Below are 20,695 nucleotides of genomic sequence, written 5' to 3'. Positions count from 1 at the left end.
TTCATATTTTTTCTTACAGTTCATCATCTAGTTCCCAGTCTATAGTATACATACCACAAGATATAGTAAGAGCTAAAGAAATTATAGCAAGTATTAATACCCTTAAAACACAAGTCAGTTACTATGCAGAACGTCTGTCAAGAGCAGCCAAGGAGAGATCTGCAAATGGTCTTGAGAGGACACTGGCAATTTTGGCAGACAAGGTAAATGATGTTTTCTACATTGTTTTTATGCTTACACATGCTAGTGTGATAGTATTATGACTAATTACATTCTTAACCCATCTCTAATGGGGATGCTTCTGTATAACTGGCCAATCCTCTTCCCATCTTTACAAAGTATATTGTAGCCCTGCTAAAGAGGGGGCAAATAAAAGATGTTCTTCACTTTTCGGGCAGCAGAGGAAGGAAAAAAGCAGGTGTTCAGTGGGAGAATGCAAATGAGGTGAGGTGAGGTCAGGTGAGAGAAGAAATCTCCACATGAAATATTTGGGGAAGGATAGGCAGCGAGTCAGCTGAGAGAGAGGTTGGGAAACCTGTTCAAATGACTTGCTGCTCAGTGCAGAAGGTGACATGCTGAGTAGATGTAGTAGTGTTAAACTGTAGTTTGTTAACCTATATATGTTTTGCTCTGTGTTGTAGTAAAGTATTTATTGTGTTCCAGGTAAGTGCTTATATGGTGCAAGAGCAGTCTAGCATGTATTTTGATAATCAGCAATGTCTTTCTCCCCCACTTTCTGCAAATAGAATCAAAGTTGTACAGCATGGAAACAGGCCCATCCGAATCAAGTTTAATATCACTGGCATAGGAAATTTGTTGATCTGTGGCAGCAGTGTATGCAATACATAGTAATAAAAGCTACATTTACAATAAGTTCGCGTGTGCGCGCACACGCGCACACACACATACGCACACGCACACACACACACACACCTGTGCACCCTAGATTTTTCGGATGTTTCTTTTTTGTCTTCTCCATTAACATGTCAGTAGAAAAGAACAAAATTTGGATTTCCAGTCTTTATTTTCCAAAAAAAGTTAAATGTTTCACAGAACTTTTTAGTATTTTGTTAAAGAAAGTAACATGTTAAGTAATAGCACACACAAAATGCTGGTAGAACACAGCAGGCCAGGCAGCATCTATAGAAGCACTGTCGACGTTTCGGGCCGAGTAATAGGCTACTCTTCAAATAAAAACTTGATGACTTTCTAGGTATATGTAGCTCAGTGCATGTCTTTTTTTGTGCGGGAGTGGGATTTGGGGTTGATGTGCCTGATCTATTTTGTTCGGGTTTTTTTTACGGGGAGGTGGGATTTGAGTGTTGATGATCATGCTGCCTTTCTTTGCCTTCTGGTTTTCTTGGTTTCGTGGCCTGCCAGAGAATTGAAGAATTTCAGAGTTGTATACTTTGATGATAAATGAACCTTTGAAACAAAGGTAACAAACAGGTGCTAATTATCAGTGACATAATGAGTTGAATGAACTAAATTGATTAACTGAAATAGAAACAGGTGTAGAAGGAATCAAAGTAACACACACAGAATACTGGAGCAACTCAGCAGGCCAGGCAGTATCTATGGAAAGGAGTACAGTCGGCGTTTCAGTCTGAGATCTTTCGGCAGGACTGGAGAAAAAAAGGTGAGTCAGAGTTAGAAGGTGGGGAGGGGAGGAAGAAACACAAGGTGATCAGTGAAACTGGGAAGAGGTGATGTAAAGAGCTGGGAAGTTGAGGAGTGAAAAGGATACAGGACTGGAGAAGGGGGAATCGAATAGAAGAAAACAGAAGGCCATGGAAGAAAGAAAAGAGGGAAGAGCACCAGAGGGAGGCAAAGGGCAGGTAAGGAGATATGGTGAGAGAGAGAAAAGGGGATGGTGAAGGGGGGGCATTACTGGAGGTTTGAGAAATCAATGTTCATGCCATCAGGTTGGAGGCTCCCCAAACGTAATATAAGGTGTTGTTCCTCCATCCTGAGTGCGGCCTCTTTGCGACAGTGGAGGAGGTCATGGATTGACATATGGGAATGGGAAGTGGAATTAAAATGGGTGGCCACTGGGAGATCCTGGCTTTTCTGGCGGATGGAGTGTAGGTGCTCGGCGAAGTGGTCTCCCAATCTACGTTGGGTCTCATCAATATACAGGAGGCTACATTGGGAGCACTGATACAGTAGATGACCCCAACAGACTCACAGATGAAGTGTCTAGCATTTTGCGTGTTTGCTTGGGTTTCCAACATCTACAGATTTTCGCTTGTTTGTAGAAGGAATCAAACTGGACAAAGAATAACCAAACTAAAAAGTGAGGGTGTGGCAGATGTGACAGTTTAACTTTCAAATCATCAATTCTAACACCATGCTGAGAATGAGCATAGCAACAAGACACAAGGTGGACATCCTGCATCAGCAAGGTCGCTCCCAAGCAGAAATTTTGCTGCGGACAAGAATTTCAAGATGTGTCTGTCAGAAGAAGCACAAAGAAACATAGTGGCCAGCCATGGAAACTGAGTGCAGCAGATGACAAATACATCAAACTGAAGTCCCTTCTAAGTCAGAAGAGATCAAGCACTACTATTAGCTCTGAACTCACAGAAACGACTGGAACCCAAGTACACCCCTTACCACCCAGGGAAGTCTTATCAGAAGTGGTCTTCATGGAATAGTTGCTGCCAAAAGCCATTCATCCAAAGTGGAAACAAAGCTAAGGGACTCATGCACAAAAACACAAGGACTGGAGTGCTGAACAATGGCAGCAAGTGCTTAGGACTGATGAGTTAAAATTTGAAATTTTTGGCTAAAACTGGAGGCAGTTTGTAGAAAAGCTGGAGAGCGCTACATGGATGAGTGTCTGCAGCCAACAGTGAAGCACGGTGGAGATTCCCTGTAGGCTTGGTCTGCATTTCTGCAAATGAACTTGGTGATCTCATCAGAATTAATGGAATCCTCAATGCTGAGAAGTACAAGCAGATTCTCAACCTTCATGCAATACCTTCTGGACAATGACCCTAAACACGCACCCAAGATCTTAAAGAACTATCTTCAGCGAAAAGGAGAACAAGGAGTTCTGCAACAGATGGCATGGTGGCCTCCACGGAACCCTGATCTCAACATCATCGAGGCTGTTTGGGATTACCTTGGAGAGACAGAAGCAAGCAAGACAACCAAAGTCTGCATAAGAACTGTGGCAAGTTCTCCAAGATGCCTAGAACAACCTACCAGCCAATTTTCTTATAAAACTGCATGACAGTGTACCTAAGAGAATCAAGACTGTAGAGGGGTGTACGGGTTCCAGTCATTTCTGTGAGTTCAGAACTGATAGCAGTGCTTGATCTCCTCTGGTTTAGAAGGGACTTCAGTTTGATGTATCTCTTGTCTGCTGCACTCAGTGTACCTAAGAGAATCAAAGGTGGTCACACTAAATGTTGATTTGATTTAGTTTTTTATAGTTTATTGCCCTTTATAGTAATTCTTTTGATAGAAATGTTTCATTTCATTATTTTTGAAAGAATTTTCACTTTACAGAATATCTTTACATGTGCCTTGCACAGTACTGTGAAAAAAAATCAGTGCAAAAGAAAAGAGAAAAAAGAAAATTAAGAAATCTGATGTCGGAGGAGAGGAGGCTGTTTCTGAAACGTAGTAAGCTCCTGTACCACCTCCATGATGGTAGCAGTGAGAAAAGGGTGTGTCCAGGGTGACAGGGATCCTTCATGATGAATGCCACTTTCTTTGAGGCAGTGTTTTGTGTCACTTTGGCCTGCCATGTCTGTTCTGACCATCATATCTATTGATACTATTTATATATCAACCTCATTGTTTGCATTAATTCTTATATCCCTCTCTGCCTTGCTCATTCAAGTACCTAAGCAGATGCTTCTTAAAATGTTCCTAATCCTGGCTCCACAGACTCTTCCAGCAGCTAACTCCAGATACCAACTACTCTAGTGTGGAGAACAAATTACCCCTCAGCTCTCCTTTAAACATCCTCCCTCTCACCTTAAACCTATGCCCTCTGGTTTTAGACACCCCTACCAGGGGAAGCAGACTGTCTCTATATGCCCTTATAAATTTATATACCTTCCATCATGTCACATATCCCCAGGAAAACTAACAAAGCCTATCCCATCTCTCCTGATAACTCAAATCAAGGTGTTTTTTTTTACAAATGCTGATCACTGCTTGGTATCTTACCCAAATCTCTACTCTTCTTCTATAAACCTACAATAAAATTAATGTTGATTTAGAACATTGGGTGTGGAAAAGACGGTGGGAGTGCTATGTAACCTCCAACATCAACTCATGGGAGTCTTAAACATCAACTGTTAACACAAGTTCCTAGTCAAGAAGCTAATTTATATTTGCAGGTGGATGATGGCAGGCTATGTGGGAGGAAAGAGTTGGATTGATCTTAGAGTATGTTTAAAGGTCTGCACAACATTATGGGCCTGCACTGTGTTGTGGTGTTCTACATAACTTCTCTGCTCCCTGCCTATTTCTATATCAAAATAGAAATGTCTCCTCTAGCATTTAAAAGGTATTGAAATAAGCCTTTGCAATATACAATTTAGTGTTTTATTGTAGAAATGAATGCATACATGAGTATTTAAGATGACACTTAAATAATTTATCTGGAATTAGAATTTCAAAGATTTGGTTCATCAGTGTGTGGCCAGTAAATCTTCAATTTTCATTCTTGTGTATAAGGAGCAAACTAAATTCTAAGAGTGTTTATTGGGTATTATTAACTCTCTGGAGGTGTTTTATTTTTTTCTCATACAGACAAGACAACTGGTCACTGTTTGTGACTGTAAATTGCTGGCAAATGCTGTTGAAGCCCTTAATGCTGCCAGGCCCAACTACATTGCTTCCAAATCGTCCCCATCAGGAGAAGCAGACCAAGTGATGCTCCGGAATGACCAGGATACCCTCATGGCTAAATGGGCAGGCAGGAACAGCCGCTCTTCCCTGCATATTAGCTGGCATGAGGAGGAATGGGTAAGTCCATTGAGTTATTTAGAGTTTGATTCAAGTTAGTTCATTGTTATGTACAAAGCTCAGGCTATGAAATTCTTGTTTGAAGCTCAGAGAGAAAACAGCATATGTGGTAATAATAAAAGCACCAGTAAATATAGGAAAACAGAATGGTGTGGAGCGTGATGCTGAAATACATCCTCAGATGTGGTGGGACTCATCGTCAGTGACATAACCTGGCGTCATCGGGTGCTTTGGGTCTTTCAACCACAGACACTCTCGCCCAAGCAACCCAGTCAGGGTTGGTCAGGCCTTGACTTGTACTCCAGTAGCATTGGTCCACGGCTCATCGGTCACACTTCTTGATCCATAGCCATCTGGAGGCTCACTCAGCAGCCTCTGAGATGGCCCTAATGGCTCTTTTCTTTGCATTCCCCATAATGCCAAGGAAAGAGTAGGTTCTGCGCCGCGAACAGCCAGCAAAACCTCGACACCCCACCCCTGTAGGCTGACTTTGTGCCCTCCACCCCTGTATCTGGGATTGCTCTACCAGGTCCTGGTAAGTGGGTTTCTTACATTCAAATGCCTTCTCAAGCCAGTCTTCCTAAGGAACTGTCAGTACTACCATCACCACTGCTTTGAGATTCCTGACCAAATGACTAGGTCAGGCCTCAGCGATAATAATGCGATGAAGTCAGAGAACTTTTAATTGCTTGCCCAGATTGATTTTCAGTTGCCAGTCAGACACCATGGCAAGCAAGCCAGCTGGTGGGCTGAAGCCGTGGTTGGTCTCCAGCTTTGAGAAGGGCTACGGGCTCTCCAGTTTGATGGAGGTGTCTACTGTTGTTAATGCCCGAGGAGATGCCTTCTGCCGGTAGCACTGAAAGAATTGCTAAAGTGATAAAAACAGGAGAGAGAATCGTAAGCACAAGAGATTTTACAGAAATCTTGAGCAACACACCCAAAATGCTGGAGAAACAGCGCAGGTCAGGCAGCTTCTATAGAGGGGAATGAACAGATGTTTTGGGCTGAGACTCTTCATCAGGACTGGAAAGGAAAGGGGCATAAGAGGTGAGGGAGAGGAAGGAGTACAATCTAGGCAGGTAATAGGTGAGTCTAGGTGGGTGGATGAGGAGGGATGAAATAAGAAGCTTGGAGAGGACATGTGGAAAAGGTAAAGGACTGAAGAGGAAGGATTCTAATAGTTTATCAGGGAAGAAGGAAGGTATGAGATGATGGGCTGGTGAGGAGAAGAGAAGGGATGAGAGGGTAACCAGAATGGGGAATGGAAAAAGGAGGAAGGAGGGAGGGGAAGTTACCAGTAAAGGGGTCAATGTTCATGCCATTAGGTTGGAGACTGCACAAATGAAATATGCGGTACAGGGCCTCCAACCTGAGTTTGACCTCATTGTGGCTGTAGAGGAAGCCATTGACTGGCATGTCGCAATGGGAATGGGAAGTTGAAATAATTAGATTTAATGGGTAAATAGAATTAAGGATTCAAGAATGTGACAACAGCACTGAGAAGGGGATATGAAAAAGATGATTAGTTCAGAAATCTGATAACATGGTGCAGTTGATATTCTTAAGCAACACTAAACCAAATTTTGAAGGAACTCAGCAGATCTGGCAACATTTATGGAGAGGGATAAGCAGTGAGTGTTTTGGGCCATGAAAAGGCAGGACTTCTTTTCACAGCGGGCAGCGGAGTCCGTGGAAGCAGAGTCCTGGGCTTTGGCTAAGTGGGCTTCGGTGTAAGGGGACTTCGGTAAGCTTGTGTGATTGCTCGCTGAGGGGAAGAAGGTAAGGTCGCTAGGTGCTTTTTAGACTTATTCTATTAATCCAGTTCAGGTATGGGGAAGACAGTCAGAGCAGTGGTGTGCTCCGTTTGCAGTATGTGGGAGGTCAGGGTCAACACAGTTGTCCCTGATGACCACACCTGCAAAAGGTGCGTCCAGCTGCAGCTCCTATCAGACCGAATTAGGGAGTTGGAGCAGGAGCTGGATGAACTACGGATCATTCGGGAGGTGGAGGCAGAGATAGATAGTTATCAGGAGGTAGTCACACCAAAGAACCAAGATTTAGGCAGATGGGTGACGGTCCAGAGAGGCAGGGGGAGCAGGCTGAGAGCAGAGCACCCCTGCGGCCATTCCCATTAACAATAAGTATACCGTACTGGATACTGTTGATGGGGATGACCTACCAGGAATGAGTTGTAGTGGTCCTGCCTCTGGCACAGAGGTTGAACCCTCAACTAGAAAGGGGAGGAGGGAAGAGAAGAGAGCAATAGTTTTAGAGGACTCTATAGTTAGGGGGGCAGATAGGAGATTTTGTGGGGCAGATCGGGAGTCTCGGATGGTATGTTGCCTCCGTGGTGCCAGGGTCCGGGACATCTCAGATCAGGTGCAGGCTATTCTTGAGAGTGAGGGCATGAACCCAGATGTAGTGGTCCATGTAGGGACCAATGATGAAGGTAAGATGAGTGAGGGGGTCCTGCTTAGAGAGTTCAGGGAGTTAGGAGTGAAGCTGAAAGGCAGGACCTCCAGGGTGACAATCTCGGGATTGCTACCTGTGCCACGTGCGAGTGAGGCGAAGAATAGAATGATTATGCACATTAATACGAGGCTGAGAGCATGGTGCAGGAAGGAAGGGTTCAGGTTTTTGGATAATTGGTCTTTGTTCCAGGGACATTGGGATCTGTTTCGAAGGGATGGTCTACATCTGAACCGGAGGGGTACTAACATTCTTGCAGGAGTATTTGCCAGTGCTGCTCGGGGGGGGGGGTTTAAACTAGATGTGCAGGGGGCAGGGATCCAGATCCAGAGGGTTGGTCAGAAAGTGCATGGGGTTAAATGTGTACAAGGTTTGGGTGATCTTGAGAAGGTCATCAAAATTCAGGGTCCAATTTGCCCGATGGAAGTTCAAGGAGCTGGGTTAGGTACAGTAGACAGTCTTTTAAGCAAAGAGAGGAGGAATGGGCTAAGAATTCTATACTTGAATGCGCGTAGTGTCAGAAATAAGACAGATGAGCTTGAAGCTCAGATGAAAATGGGGAACTACGATATTGTTGGGATAACGGAGACATGGCTGCAAGGGGATCAGGCCTGGGAATTGAGTGTACCAGGGTATACGTGCTATCGTAGAGACAGAAATATGGGAAGAGGGGGTGGGGTGGCCCTGTTGGTGAGGAATGAGATTCAGTCCTTAGCAAGAGGTGACTTGGGAACAGGGGAAGTAGAGTCTGTGTGGATTGAGCTGAGGAACAGTAAGGGTAAAAACACCCTAATGGGTGTTGTGTACAGGCCCCCAAACAGTAGCGTGGATATTGGGTACAAGTTGATTAGGGAGTTAACATTGGCATGTGCTAAAGGTAATGCAGTCGTTATGGGAGATTTCAACATGCAGGTGGACTGGGAGAATCAGGTAGGTGCTGGACCCCAGGATAGGGACTTTGTGGAGTGTCTAAGGGATGTATTTTTGGAACAGCTTGTGCTTGAGCCAACCAGGAACGAGGCTATTTTGGACCTGGTGATGTGTAATGAACAGGAATTGATAAGTGATCTTGAAGTAAAGGAGCCATGAGGAAGTAGTGATCATAACATGATAAGTTTTTATCTACAATTTGAGAGGGATAGGGGCAGATCAGAGGTGTCAGTGTTGCAATTAAATAAAGGAGACTATGGAGCCATGAGGTTAAGCCAAAGTTAAATGGGCAGATGCCCTGGCAGGAAAGATAGTGGATCAGCAGTGGCAGATATTCTTGGGCATAATACAAAAGATGCAAATGCAGTTCATTCCAATGAGAAGGAAGGATTCAAAGAGGGGGAAGGGGCCACAGTGGTTGACAAAGGAAGTCAGAGATTGTATAGCATTAAAGAAAAAGAAGTATGACAGGGCTAAGATGAGTGGGAATACAGAAGATTGGGAAAGTTTTAAGGAACAGCAGATCTTAACTAAAAAAGCAATACGGAGAGAAAAAAATCAGGTATGAGCTCAGTCTAGCCAGGAATATAAAAGGGGATAGCAAAAGCTTTTTTAGCTATGTGAAGAGAAAGAAGATAGTTAAGAACAATGTTGGCCCCTTGAAGAATGAATTGGGAGAAATTGTTATGGGAAACAGGGAAATGGCAACAGAATTTAATGCATACTTTAGATCTGTCTTCACCAGGGAGGACACAAGCAATCTCCCAGATGTATGGATGGGCCAGGGTCATAAGATATCAGAGGAATTGAGACAGATTGACATTAGGAAAGAATCTGTGATGAGTAGACTGGTAGGACTGAAGGCTAATAAATCCCCGGGTCCAGATGGTCTGCATCCGAGGGTTCTAAAAGAGGTGGCTCAGGAAATTGCGGATGCATTGGTAATCATTTTCCAATGTTCCTTAGATTCAGGATCAGTTCCTGAAGATTGGAGAGTGGCTAATGTTGTCCCACTTTTCAAGAAGGGAGGGAAGGAGAAAACGGAGAACTATCGCCCTGTTAGCCTAACGTCAGTCATGGGGAAGATGCTTGAGTCCATTATTAAGGACGAAATAGTGGCACATCTAGATGGCAGAAATAGGATTAGGCCGAGCCAGCATGGATTTACCAAGGGCAAATCATGCTTGACTAATCTGTTGGAGTTTTTTGAGGGTGTAACAAGGATGTTAGATGAGGGTAAGCCAGTAGATGTTGTGTACCTAGATTTTCAGAAGGCATTCGATAAGGTGCCACATAGGAGATTGGTGAGTAAAATCAGAGCTCATGGCATTGGGGGCAGGGTTTCAACATGGATAGAAAACTGGTTGGCAGATAGAAAGCAAAGGGTAGCAGTGAATGGGTGTTTCTCAGACTGGCTGGAGGTGACTAGTGGGGTACCACAGGGCTCTGTATTGGGACCACAGCTCTTTACGATTTATGTCAATGATTTAGATGAGGGCATTGAAAACTATATCAGCAAGTTTGCTGACGATACTAAACTGGGTGGCAGTGTGACATGCGAAGAGGACGTTAGGAGAATACAGGGAGACTTGGATAGGCTGAGTGAGTGGGCAGATACTTGGCAGATGTCATTCAATGTGAATAAATGTGAAGTTATCCACTTTGGAAGCTGGAACAAGAGGGCAGAGTATTGTCTGAATGGTGTCGAGTTAGGTAAGGGAGAAATGCAAAGAGACCTAGGAGTCCTAGTTCACCAGTCAATGAAAGTGAATGAGCAAGTGCAACAGGCAGTGAAGAGGGCAAATGGAATGTTGGCCTTTGTTACAAGGGGAATTGAATACAAGAGCAAGGATGTTCTTTTGCATTTGTACATGGCCCTGGTGAGACCACACCTGGAATATTGTGTACAGTTTTGGTCTCCAGGTTTAAGGAAGGACATTCTGGCAATTGAGGAAGTGCAGCGTAGATTCACTAGGTTGATTTCTGGGATGGCAGGGCTGTCTTACGCAGAGAGATTGGAGAGATTGGGCTTGTACACGCTGGAATTAAGGAGATTGAGAGGGGATCTGATTGAAACGTTTAAGATAATTAAAGGATTTGATAGGATTGAGGCAGGAAATATGTTCCAGATGTTGGGAGAGTCCAGTACCAGAGGGCATGGATTGAGAATAAGAGGTCAGTTATTTAAAACAGTTGAGGAAGAGCTTCTTCTCCCAGAGAGTTGTGGAGGTGTGGAATGCACTGCCTCGGAAGATGGTGGAGGCCAATTCTCTGGATGCTTTCAAGAAGGAGCTGGATAGATATCTGATGGATAGGGGAATCATGGGATATGGGGACAAGGCAGGGACTGGGTATTGATAGTGAATGATCAGCCATGATCTCAGAATGGCGGTGCAGACTCGAGGGGCCGAATGGTCTACTTCTGCACCTATTGTCTATTGTCTATAACCTTCATCAGGACTGAAAAGGAAGGGGAAGAAACCAGAATAAGAAGGTGGGTGGAGGGGAAGCTGCCAGGTGATAGGTGAAACCAGGTGAGGGGAGTGATCACACACGTGGAAATCTGCAGATGCTGGAAATTCAATCAACAACACACACAAAATGCTGGTGGAACACAGCAGGCCAGGCAGCATCTATAGGGAGAAGCGCTGTCGACATTGTGGGCCGAGACCCTTCGTCAGGACTAAACAAAAGGAAAGATAGTAAGAGATTTGAAAGTAGTGGGGGAGGGGGAAATGCGAAATGATAGGAGGAGACCAGAGGGCGTGGGATGAAGCTAAGAGCTGGAAAGGTGATTGGTGAAAGTGATACAGAGCTGGAGAAGGGAAAGGATCATGGGATGGGAGGCCTCAGGAGAAAGAAAGGGGGTGGGAGCACCAGAGGAAGATGGAGAACAGGCAAACAACTAAATATGTCAGGGATGGGGTAAGAAGGAGAGGAGGGGCATTAACGGAAGTTAGAGAAGTCAATATTCATGCCATCAGGTTGGAGGCTACACAGCCGGTATATAAGGTGTTGTTCCTCCAACCTGAGTTTGGATTCATTTTGACAATAGAGGAGGCCATGGATAGACATATCAGAATGGGAATGGGACGTGGAATTAAAATGTGTGGTCACTGGGAGATCCTGCTTTTTGTGGTGGTCCAAGCGTAGGTGCTCAGCGAAACGGTCTCCCAGTCTGCGTCGGGTCTCACCAATATATAAAAGGCCACACCGGGAGCACCGGACACAGTATACCACACCAGCCGACTCACAGGTGAAGTGTCGCCTCACTTGGAAGGACTGTCTGGGCCCCTGAGTGGTGGAGAGGGAGTAAGTATAAGGGCAGGTGTAGCACTTGTTCCGTTTACAAGGATAAGTGCCAGGAGGGAGATTGTTGGGAAGGGATGGAGGGGATGAGTGGACAAGGGAGTCACGTAGGGAGTGATCCCTGCGAAAAGCAGAAAGGTGGGGGGGGAGGGAAAAATGTGTTTGGTAGTGGGATCCTGTTGGAGGTGGCAGAAGTTACGGAGAATTAATGGGAGTGGTCGGTGGGTGGGGGGGTAAGAAGTGAGAAGATGGGAGGTGATAGGTGTATGAGGTAAAGGGCTGAAGAAGAGATTTCAAAGTCTTGTATCTTCTGGAAGGTCGGGGAGAAAAAAGGGAATAGCCTGGGTGATGGGCATCCTTGAAAGTTCTATTAGCTTTCCTGAAGAACAGTGAAGGTGGACTAGATGGGAAAATGTGATGAGCCCTCTAATGGACTCGGCAGGTTTTACAGTCTCTGCACTTTCTGTGGATCCAGAGCAGTCTAGTTGCCATACTCTGCTGAAGTGCAACCCAGCAGGATACTACTTGCTTAATATGATTTTCATCTGGAAAGGTTTTGGCATTTCCACTTGCAATGATAAATACCATAGAATAGCAAAGGACTACTTTTGCAGATTTGCTATTACTGTTCTTTCTGCAGACAAGTAATCTCATTTGTGATACAAGATCTCAAGTGATAATAAAGAGAAAAAAATCCCAAAACTTGGATGAAGAGTTTGAAACATTAATTTGTTTTCTCTTTTTACAGATGCTGTCTGACCTGAGTATTTTGAGTGTTTTTTATTTAGTTAACCTTCAAATAATGTGTCAATAAAAATTCTTTTCTATTTAAACCAGATATTTTGTGATTCAATATATAATTTTCTGTTTTGTCTCCTTTTAGGAGAAAGTGTGGCTTAATGTTGATAAAAGTTTGGACTGTATTATTCAGAGGGTAGACAAACTTCTCCAGAAGGAGCGGTTACGTAGCGAGAGCAGTGAAGATGTTTTTCACTGTGATATTACTTCTGTCAGCAAGAAAGGTAACCAAGAGCATCGCGCATACTGGATAAATCCAGGGGCCTTAGATGAGAAATGTTCTCAATCTCCACCACCATGTCGTTCTTCCAGTAAGAGAGCTGCGTGTGAGTGAACATTACCATTTGTTCTTCATGCTAACCCTTGGTACGTTTAGTTAAATAATGTTGTTGGAAATAATTAAAAGTAAGCAATCCTGATCTGAGTCTAAATAAGTGAGACATTCATGCTTGGCATGAATTGTTGATCGTCAGTAGGGTGCCATTTCATTCCAGTTAGAATTTCTGCCAGCAAAACTGCTTCCCTTCAGTTTCTGAACCAAGATTGTTCAAAATAATTCTAGATCAACAAATAGGAATATTTGCCAGGTGAAGTGGTAAATGTGGGCTCACTTTTAACATTTAAGAAAAACTTGGACAGGTACGTGGATGAGAGGTGTATGGAGGGATATGAGCCAGGTGCGGGTCAGTGGGCCTAGGCAGAAAAATGGTTCGGCACAGCCAAGAAGGGCCAAAAGGCCTGTTTCTATGCTGTAATATTCTATGGTTCTAACAGCCTTAAACTACGAATTCTGAACCTAAATTCCCTACTCCCTGCCACCTTTAATTATAGAGTCACCCTTTAAAGTGGGGATCCCCAACCTGGGTCCACAGACCCCTTAGTTAATAATAGGGATCCGTGGCATAAAAAAGGTTCTTTAAAGGGAGTGTTACAGTAATTTATCCCAATATTTCTTGCATCAAAGTACTTTTTTAGACTTGATTGACATGAATTTGGTTTACAACAAATAAGCAAACTGCACTTTAAAATATGTAATCTGCAAGTAAGGATTTTATAAATTGTTTTTTCGAGACATATTCCAGTAAAACCATTGATAAGATAGTATTGTTCCTGAGACTGTAAGGGTAATGTCCATAATCATTTAAAATAAAACTAAGGATCTAATTCCACCAATTTGTTTATTCTGAATGATCTAGATTGATTGGCCTCTTTTACTGAACTTACCAAGGATTAGTTTCCATTTCATATTTTCCTAATTTCATATTTTGGGATTTTTAATAGTTTCATCATGCTTTTGGCTTTGCTTGACCTTTTCCACTCTACTAACCATCTTTACCTTTACTGTTGTGCAGTGAGCAACTTCAGCTTGTTCAATAAACTTAAGGTTTGTTTTTGACATCCTGTCATAGAATCCCTGACACGATTTGCTTTATGCTGTGCTCATGCCAGAAGACATTATCTGAAATGAGAAAGTGACATGTTTTAAGTTAATAGATCCACTCATACCTCCTGGAATATGGCCCAAGTGTCAGCTCCAATAATTTATGCATTGGGTGAAAAGGTAAAACTTCCTTTCACTGTAATAACATCTTACACATATATGCATCAGTTAAGAGTGTCAGATGCGCAAGTACAAAGATTTTTACAACTGTTCCATGTGAGACCAGATCTTAAATTGTCATCAATCCACCTTTGATTAAATTATCATTCAAAATAAGAATTTTAAAACTTTCTATCATATCTTCATGCCTCACTGTCAGGCTTGTTTTCCCTTATGGATATTTAAAAATAGAAATGTAGATTATGATTGAAATGTGAAATTGAAAATATCAGCACTCTACAGCTACCTCTCTGCCCCAAAATTGAATTACAGAATGTTTTGTGTTTATTTTTTGCAATATTGAAGCACTGATCATTACAAACCACAAATACTACTTTACTGTTTTTCCTCATACATGACAGTTCTTGGCAAAACCCTTCATAGATAAATGGTGTAATGCAAATGACTTTCATGATTTCAGAATAAACTTGTACCTGAAACAATGTACTCCATCTGTGGTTGTTGTCCTCCCTCAAAAGCTATCCTGTTTTTTATGTATATAAAATTGTAAGTTTCATTCTCAAAGGGATTCAGCAATAAAATTTCTACTTTGTAGAAACATGCTTTCAATGCTTGCAAAGCCGTCTTTCATCTTTGTTTCAAATCTGTGCTTAAAAATATTCTTATCTCATGCCCATAATCTGTGTGTATGTGCCTGTATGTAACCTTTTAGTACTTGTAAGCAGCAATAGCTTGCATCTGTTTTGAGGGTGGACTGATGCAATGGCAGTCCTGGAATTGGTATAACAGCAAGAAAATAAATTAATAAATCACTATATTGGTGTGTTCAAAACCAGTTGAATTTATCTTGCGACAAAAACCTTAAAAAAGCTTTTGTAAAGCCACAGTGGTCAGGTTCCTGGCACAGTCCAGCTTTGTAGCTCAGAAGGGAAAAGGGGAGAAGAGGTAAGCTGAAGTGATAGGAGATTCATTGGTAAGGAGAACAGAAAGAAGGTTATGTAGATGAGAAAGAGATTCCAGGATGGTACTTTGCCTCCTGGGTGCCAGGGTCAGGGACATCTCAGATCACATCCACCGCATTCATAAGTGTAAGGATGAGCAACTTGATGTTCTGGTCCACATCGGTACCAATGGCATGGATAGAAGGGAGGGCAAAGTCCTACGTTGTGAGTTTAGGGAGTTAGGTGCTAGGTTAATAAAGAACAGGAGCTCCAGGGTTTAATCTCAAGATTGCTACCCATGCCATGTGCTAGAAAGGCCAGAAATAGGAAGATCGTACAGTTTAACACATGGATAAGATGTTGCAGGAGGGAGGGCTGCACTTGAGAGGGGGGTGGAGCAGCAGTGGGGAGGGTTCAAGCTAGAGCTGCAGAGATCTGGGAACCAGAGCACCAGGGCAGATGGTGAAGTCGGTGTGGAGGAAGATGTTGTTACATCCAAAGCCAGGAATCAAAAGGTTGAGCATGGTGGGACTAATGCTCTGAGCTGCATACATTGCAATGCAAAGAGTATTGTAGGAAGGGAGGATGAGGTTAAGGCATGAATCAATGCATAGAATTATGATACTGTAGCCATTAACAAGAGTTGGTTGCAACAGGACTGGCAGTTCAATGTTCTGGGGTTCCACTGTTTTAGACATGACAGAACAGGATGGGTTAAAGAGTGAAGAATGACATTAATAAATAGTCAGGGAAAATGTCACACCAGTGCTCAGATTGGACAGACCGGAGAGCTTGTCTAATGAGGCTTTATGGGTAGAACTGAGGTATAAGAAAGATACGACCACGTTAATGGGATTATGTTCTGGACCACCCAACAGACCGTGGAATTTAGAGGACCAAATTGGTAGAGAGATTGCAGACTGTTGCAAGAAATGTATGGTTGCAATAGTATATGTTTTAAAACTTTCCATATATTGACCGGGAAAAGAACTGAATGGGAAAGAGTTTGTCAAATGCATTCAGGAAGTTTCCTTAATCAGTTTATAGAAGTCTTAACTAGAGAGTGTGATACTAGATCTCCTATTAGGGAATGAGGCAGGCAGGTTATAGAAGTTTGTGTAGGGGAACACTCTGTATCATAATACCATTAATTTCAAACTAAATATGCAAAAAGATAGATCTGATATGTGGGTTGAGATTCTAAATTGAAGAAAGGATCCACTAACTAAGGATTGGGGCAGATTGTTTTCTGGCAAAGGTGTACTTAGTAAGTTGGCCGCCTTCAACGGTGAAATTTCGAGACTACAGAATTTATATGTTCCTGTCAGAATAAAAGGCAAGGATAACAGTTTTACAAAATCTTTGTTTTCAAGAGATGTTAAGGCCCAGGTTAAGTGAAAAAGAGGTACATAGCAGGAAAAGGCAGGTAAGAACAAATGAGATAATTGAGTATAAGGAAAATGCAAGGAAATTAGGATGGTTAAAAGGCAAGGTGAAGTAGAATCTTAATGGTTCAGATATGTTAAGGGCAAAGTTGATGAACCAGGAAAGTTGAGAAAAGCAAATCAGGACTTTAATGTTGTTTACTTGGACTTTAATCAAGACTTTGACAAGGTCCCATGTGAGAGGTTGGTCAAGAAGGTTCAGTCACTCGACTCCAAGATGAGGTAGTGAATTAGATTAGATATTGGCTTTGTGGGAGAAACCACAGAGTGGTAGTAGATGGTTGTCAGTCTGACTGAAGGCCTGTAACTAGTGGTGTGCAACAGGAATTGGTGCTGGGTTTGTTGTTCTAATCTACATCAATGATCTGGATGATCATGTGGTAAACTGTATAAGAAAATTTGTGGATGATACCAAGTTTAGGGGTGCAGAGGACAGCGAGCACAACTATCATAGCTTGCAGCAGGATCTGGACCAGCAGAAAGAATGGGCTGAAAAATGGCAGGTGGAATTTAATGCAGACAAATGTGAGGGTTGCACTCTGGGAGGGCCATTCAGGGTAGGTCTTGTACAGTGAGCAGTCGGGCACTGAGGAGTGCAGTAGAACAGGGATCTGGGAATAAAGATCCATAATTCTTTAAAAGTGGTGTCACAGGTAGATAGGGTCGTAAAGAAAGTTTTTGGCACATTGGCCTTCATAAGTCAAAGTATTGAGTGCAGGAGATGAGTTGTGTTATTGAAGTTGTATAAGACATTGGAGAGACTAATTTGGAGTATTATGTGCAGTTTTGCTCAACTACCTGCAGGAAAAATGTAAATAAGATTGAAACAGTGCAGAGAAAATTTACGAGGGTGTTGCCAGGGCTTGAGGACCTGAGTTATCAGGAAAGATTGCATCAGTTTGGACTTTATTCCCTGGATCAGTTAAGATTGAGGGGAAATTTGATAGAGGTATACAAAATTATGAGGGGTATAGATAGGGTAAATGCAAGCAGGCTTTTTTCACTGATGTTGGGTGAGACTACAACTAGAGATCATGGGTTAAGGATGAAATGTGGAATGTTTAAGGTGAACATGAGGGGAAACTTCTTCACTCAGAGGATGATGATAGTGTAGAACGAGCTGCCAGAACAAATGGCGGATGTGGGTTTGATTTCAACATTTACGAGAAATTTGGATGGTTACGTGGATGAGAGTGGTATGGAGGGCTATGGTCTGGGTGTAGATTTATGGTTCAGCAAGGACAGCTGGGCCAAGGACCTGTTTCTGTGCTGTAGTATTCTATGACTCTAAATGAATCCATTTAAAATTAGTTTTAATTTCAGCAAAATGAGAGATAAGCATGTGCAAAAATAAATGCATTTCCTTGGCTGATATTAGTTCCCTGTGACTCCATGTTATCTCCACCCAGGGTTTTGTTATATTTGTGGCTTACTGTATACAATCCTCATGAAAATTGTTCTATATTATGTTGTATTTAAGGTCTGGAGTGCTAAGATTCATTTGAAATTAGCACTCTCATTTTCACTAAAATGTCACTGACCATTATTGGTTTTTTAAAATGAACAAATGACCACAAAAGAAACATTGTCTCCTTGATATGAAAAACAGCTTTAAAGGGCAACTCTTATCCTTTGCATTGACTAGCGCATGCTATGCGATTAGGCTGCTGCCTTGGGTACTTGCTTCCACATCTGGGCATTTTAATTTTTTTTAAATTGTTATAAGAGTTAGTGTTTACTTCAGTGTATTACATCCAAAGATGACATATTTGCTGGAGCCTGGAATTATTAAAATAATTTATTTCCTAACCAGCCATGAGTAGACATGGGAAGCTGTATTTCCTATCGTTTCATTATTTGACAAAGATTCTACTTAATGCTCTTCCCAGATGTGAATAAATTTTAAAAATCTGTGCAATTAAATTATAATCTCCTGGATCACTTGAGACATTTTCTACAATTCTCTAAATAGTGAAGAAGAGATCAAACTTAATCTTTCTCTATCCTATATTTCTGGAGTCTCTTCATATATTCATTCTTTAGTTGGTGAGGAAATTAATCCAACAACTGTGCTTCCAATCGTCTTGATGAAATAGTGTGGAACAAGTGATTCTGCCTCTGTAGCTTCCGATGCTTATGACCAAATTCAAAGTTAGGGTCTGGAAGTTTGCATGTTCTCCCTCTAACTGAATGGGATTAATGGGTAGAGTCGACAATGTGCAGTAATATTTCCTTTATAATATAGGTACATGATATGCACAGCAGGTTTAGATATTATCTACAGTTTTTAAATCAAACATTGAACTGCTTTTCATTTCCACACTGCACTACTAATTGTAATGAAACTTTAATAAATTTCCTTTGTCATGCGTTTAAAATATTTGTATTGATGTAGCAGTAATTTTCAATGCAGGATTTTGATGTTATATTGCCCAGTTTGGAGGTTTATTAATGTCAATTGGATATACTTTGAAAAGGCAACCTCAGATACAATTTGTATGGAAAATGCCCAGGTGTAGTCAGTGTTGCACCAAAATGCTCTTGCTCTCTGAACCTGTTTGCTTGCTCCTTTGTCAGTGCTGAGTGCCAAATACCTCATGGTAAAATACTTCCAAAAAAAAAGCAAGTAGGTCTGCTTGTTAGTAGAAAAAGTGCTGCTTCTAATCATGCATGTGCACCTCCATTTTCTGTGCAGATTGCCACTCCACTGCAGAGGAGCCCTCTGAAGGTATGTGTGTTTTCCACACCTGTTCACCAGCCAGTTTCTGCTTTTTTCATATCTAACCTAAGTTGCATTAAATGCGTTATGTTTTGCGCATAGATGCTTCAGCTTTGAATAGCTGACCTCTGAATTTGTATTTGTTATTTCTGGAACATCAAGCTGTATTTAATCACAACTTCTGTTCCATTATTTATAAAATTTCATTGAACGTAATCTCTTTTATTCTTATCCATTTCTTTGAATTTCAGTTAATTGTCGACAAATCTCTGCAAATCAGAATTTTAGAGAAGTATGAAAGCTGAAATCAAATTTTCTTTGTTATCTTAGCTGTGGATGGGCAGAATAAGCATTTCTATTCCCCATGGAGGGATCACTGAGGAGTGTAGCCTATTACTTAAAAGCAGAAAATGGTGAATAAACACATGTTAAGCAGAGTTAATGTATCAGATTATGGGAGCCCATCCTGCAAAGTTTCTCGAATCCTGAGATGTTTGTTACAGGTGTCTACCCTTATATTTTTGTTTATTTTTAGTCTATTGGCTACAGTAGGTGCCTAATAATCAACTGCTATGAGTAGGAATCCCCTCATAGCATGTTATGTAATTGGCACCAATAGCTTTAGTCTGTTGTGGGTGCACACCAGCTAACTAGCTTTAATCTTTCTTTATTTAAAAATAATAAATGAATGATTAAAAACCTTTAAGAGATGGAACATGCCATTTCTACTTGATCTGGCTCATGCTAGTTCCACAGTATTGGGTTGAATCATAATGCTGTTAATTGTGGAAATGTATAACTCTCACACCATAGTCAATGTGTCTGAAATTCATAGCACTTTAATAGGTTATTTCTTTCCCCATATTTATTGCACTATCCATGACTGATTTGTGAACTAAGGCACTTAGTGTATTTGTTTAATAAAAACCCATCAATCTCAGATTAAAAATGAACAGATAATGCAGTATAATTTCTGCTTAATGGAAAAGATTTCAACTTGAGACTTTGTGTATAGATATAGTTTCTAATTTTACTCCTGAATGGTCTGGCTTTGTAACTTATACACCAGGGTCCTAGACTCCCTGACTATTAGAAATAAACATTCTCTGATAGGTTTATTAGGTGTAACACCACTTATTAGGTGTTATTGGTGGTTTCTGTTTGTAATTTGGTTTGATCAATAATAATCAAACTAATCCTTAATTGTTATGTTTTCAGGAATTTAAGATGTTAATTAGACTTGCTCTATTTATAATTTCGCATTACTTCAATCTGTAGTGTTTATAACGTCTTCTCTCGTTGTCTCATCAGAAAGCCAGTATGACATTCTGTACAAAGGACCAAGTTAATTATAAATCCTGTAAATAGTTTCAGTCCTTGCATATTCTGGCTATGTATCACTTGGAAAAACCCATCAATTTGAATACATTCCATTAGCTCTTTCTGATTTCTAATGCTCAACTCATTTCCTGTTAATAATTGTCAAAGGAAATGTGGGGACTACCTTTCTTAGGGGAGAATGTGCCTTACAGGC

General features: G+C 41.7%; 1 protein-coding gene across 7 annotated transcripts in view; it reads left to right on the top strand.

Moving 5' to 3' along the window:
• Positions 1-20,695, top strand: part of LOC132391113 (inositol polyphosphate-4-phosphatase type I A) — a 238,540-nt gene that overhangs the window by 176,843 nt on the left and 41,002 nt on the right. For 5 of the 7 annotated variants that reach the window (XM_059963892.1, XM_059963893.1, XM_059963889.1 and 2 more), the window contains 4 exons: positions 20-203; positions 4,774-4,989; positions 12,581-12,821; positions 19,138-19,170. In XM_059963892.1, coding sequence (XP_059819875.1) covers positions 20-203; positions 4,774-4,989; positions 12,581-12,821; positions 19,138-19,170 — 674 coding nt within the window. The remainder of the gene's footprint in view (positions 1-19; positions 204-4,773; positions 4,990-12,580; positions 12,822-19,137; positions 19,171-20,695) is intronic. The other 2 variants (XM_059963895.1, XM_059963896.1) reach the window with 2 other exon arrangements.

This window comes from Hypanus sabinus, chromosome 3 (assembly GCF_030144855.1).
Source record: "Hypanus sabinus isolate sHypSab1 chromosome 3, sHypSab1.hap1, whole genome shotgun sequence".
In the NCBI taxonomy this organism is placed as follows: Eukaryota; Metazoa; Chordata; class Chondrichthyes; order Myliobatiformes; family Dasyatidae; genus Hypanus; species Hypanus sabinus.
The sequence above is the reverse complement of the archived record's forward strand: the minus strand, read 5'-3'. Positions and strand labels throughout refer to the sequence as shown.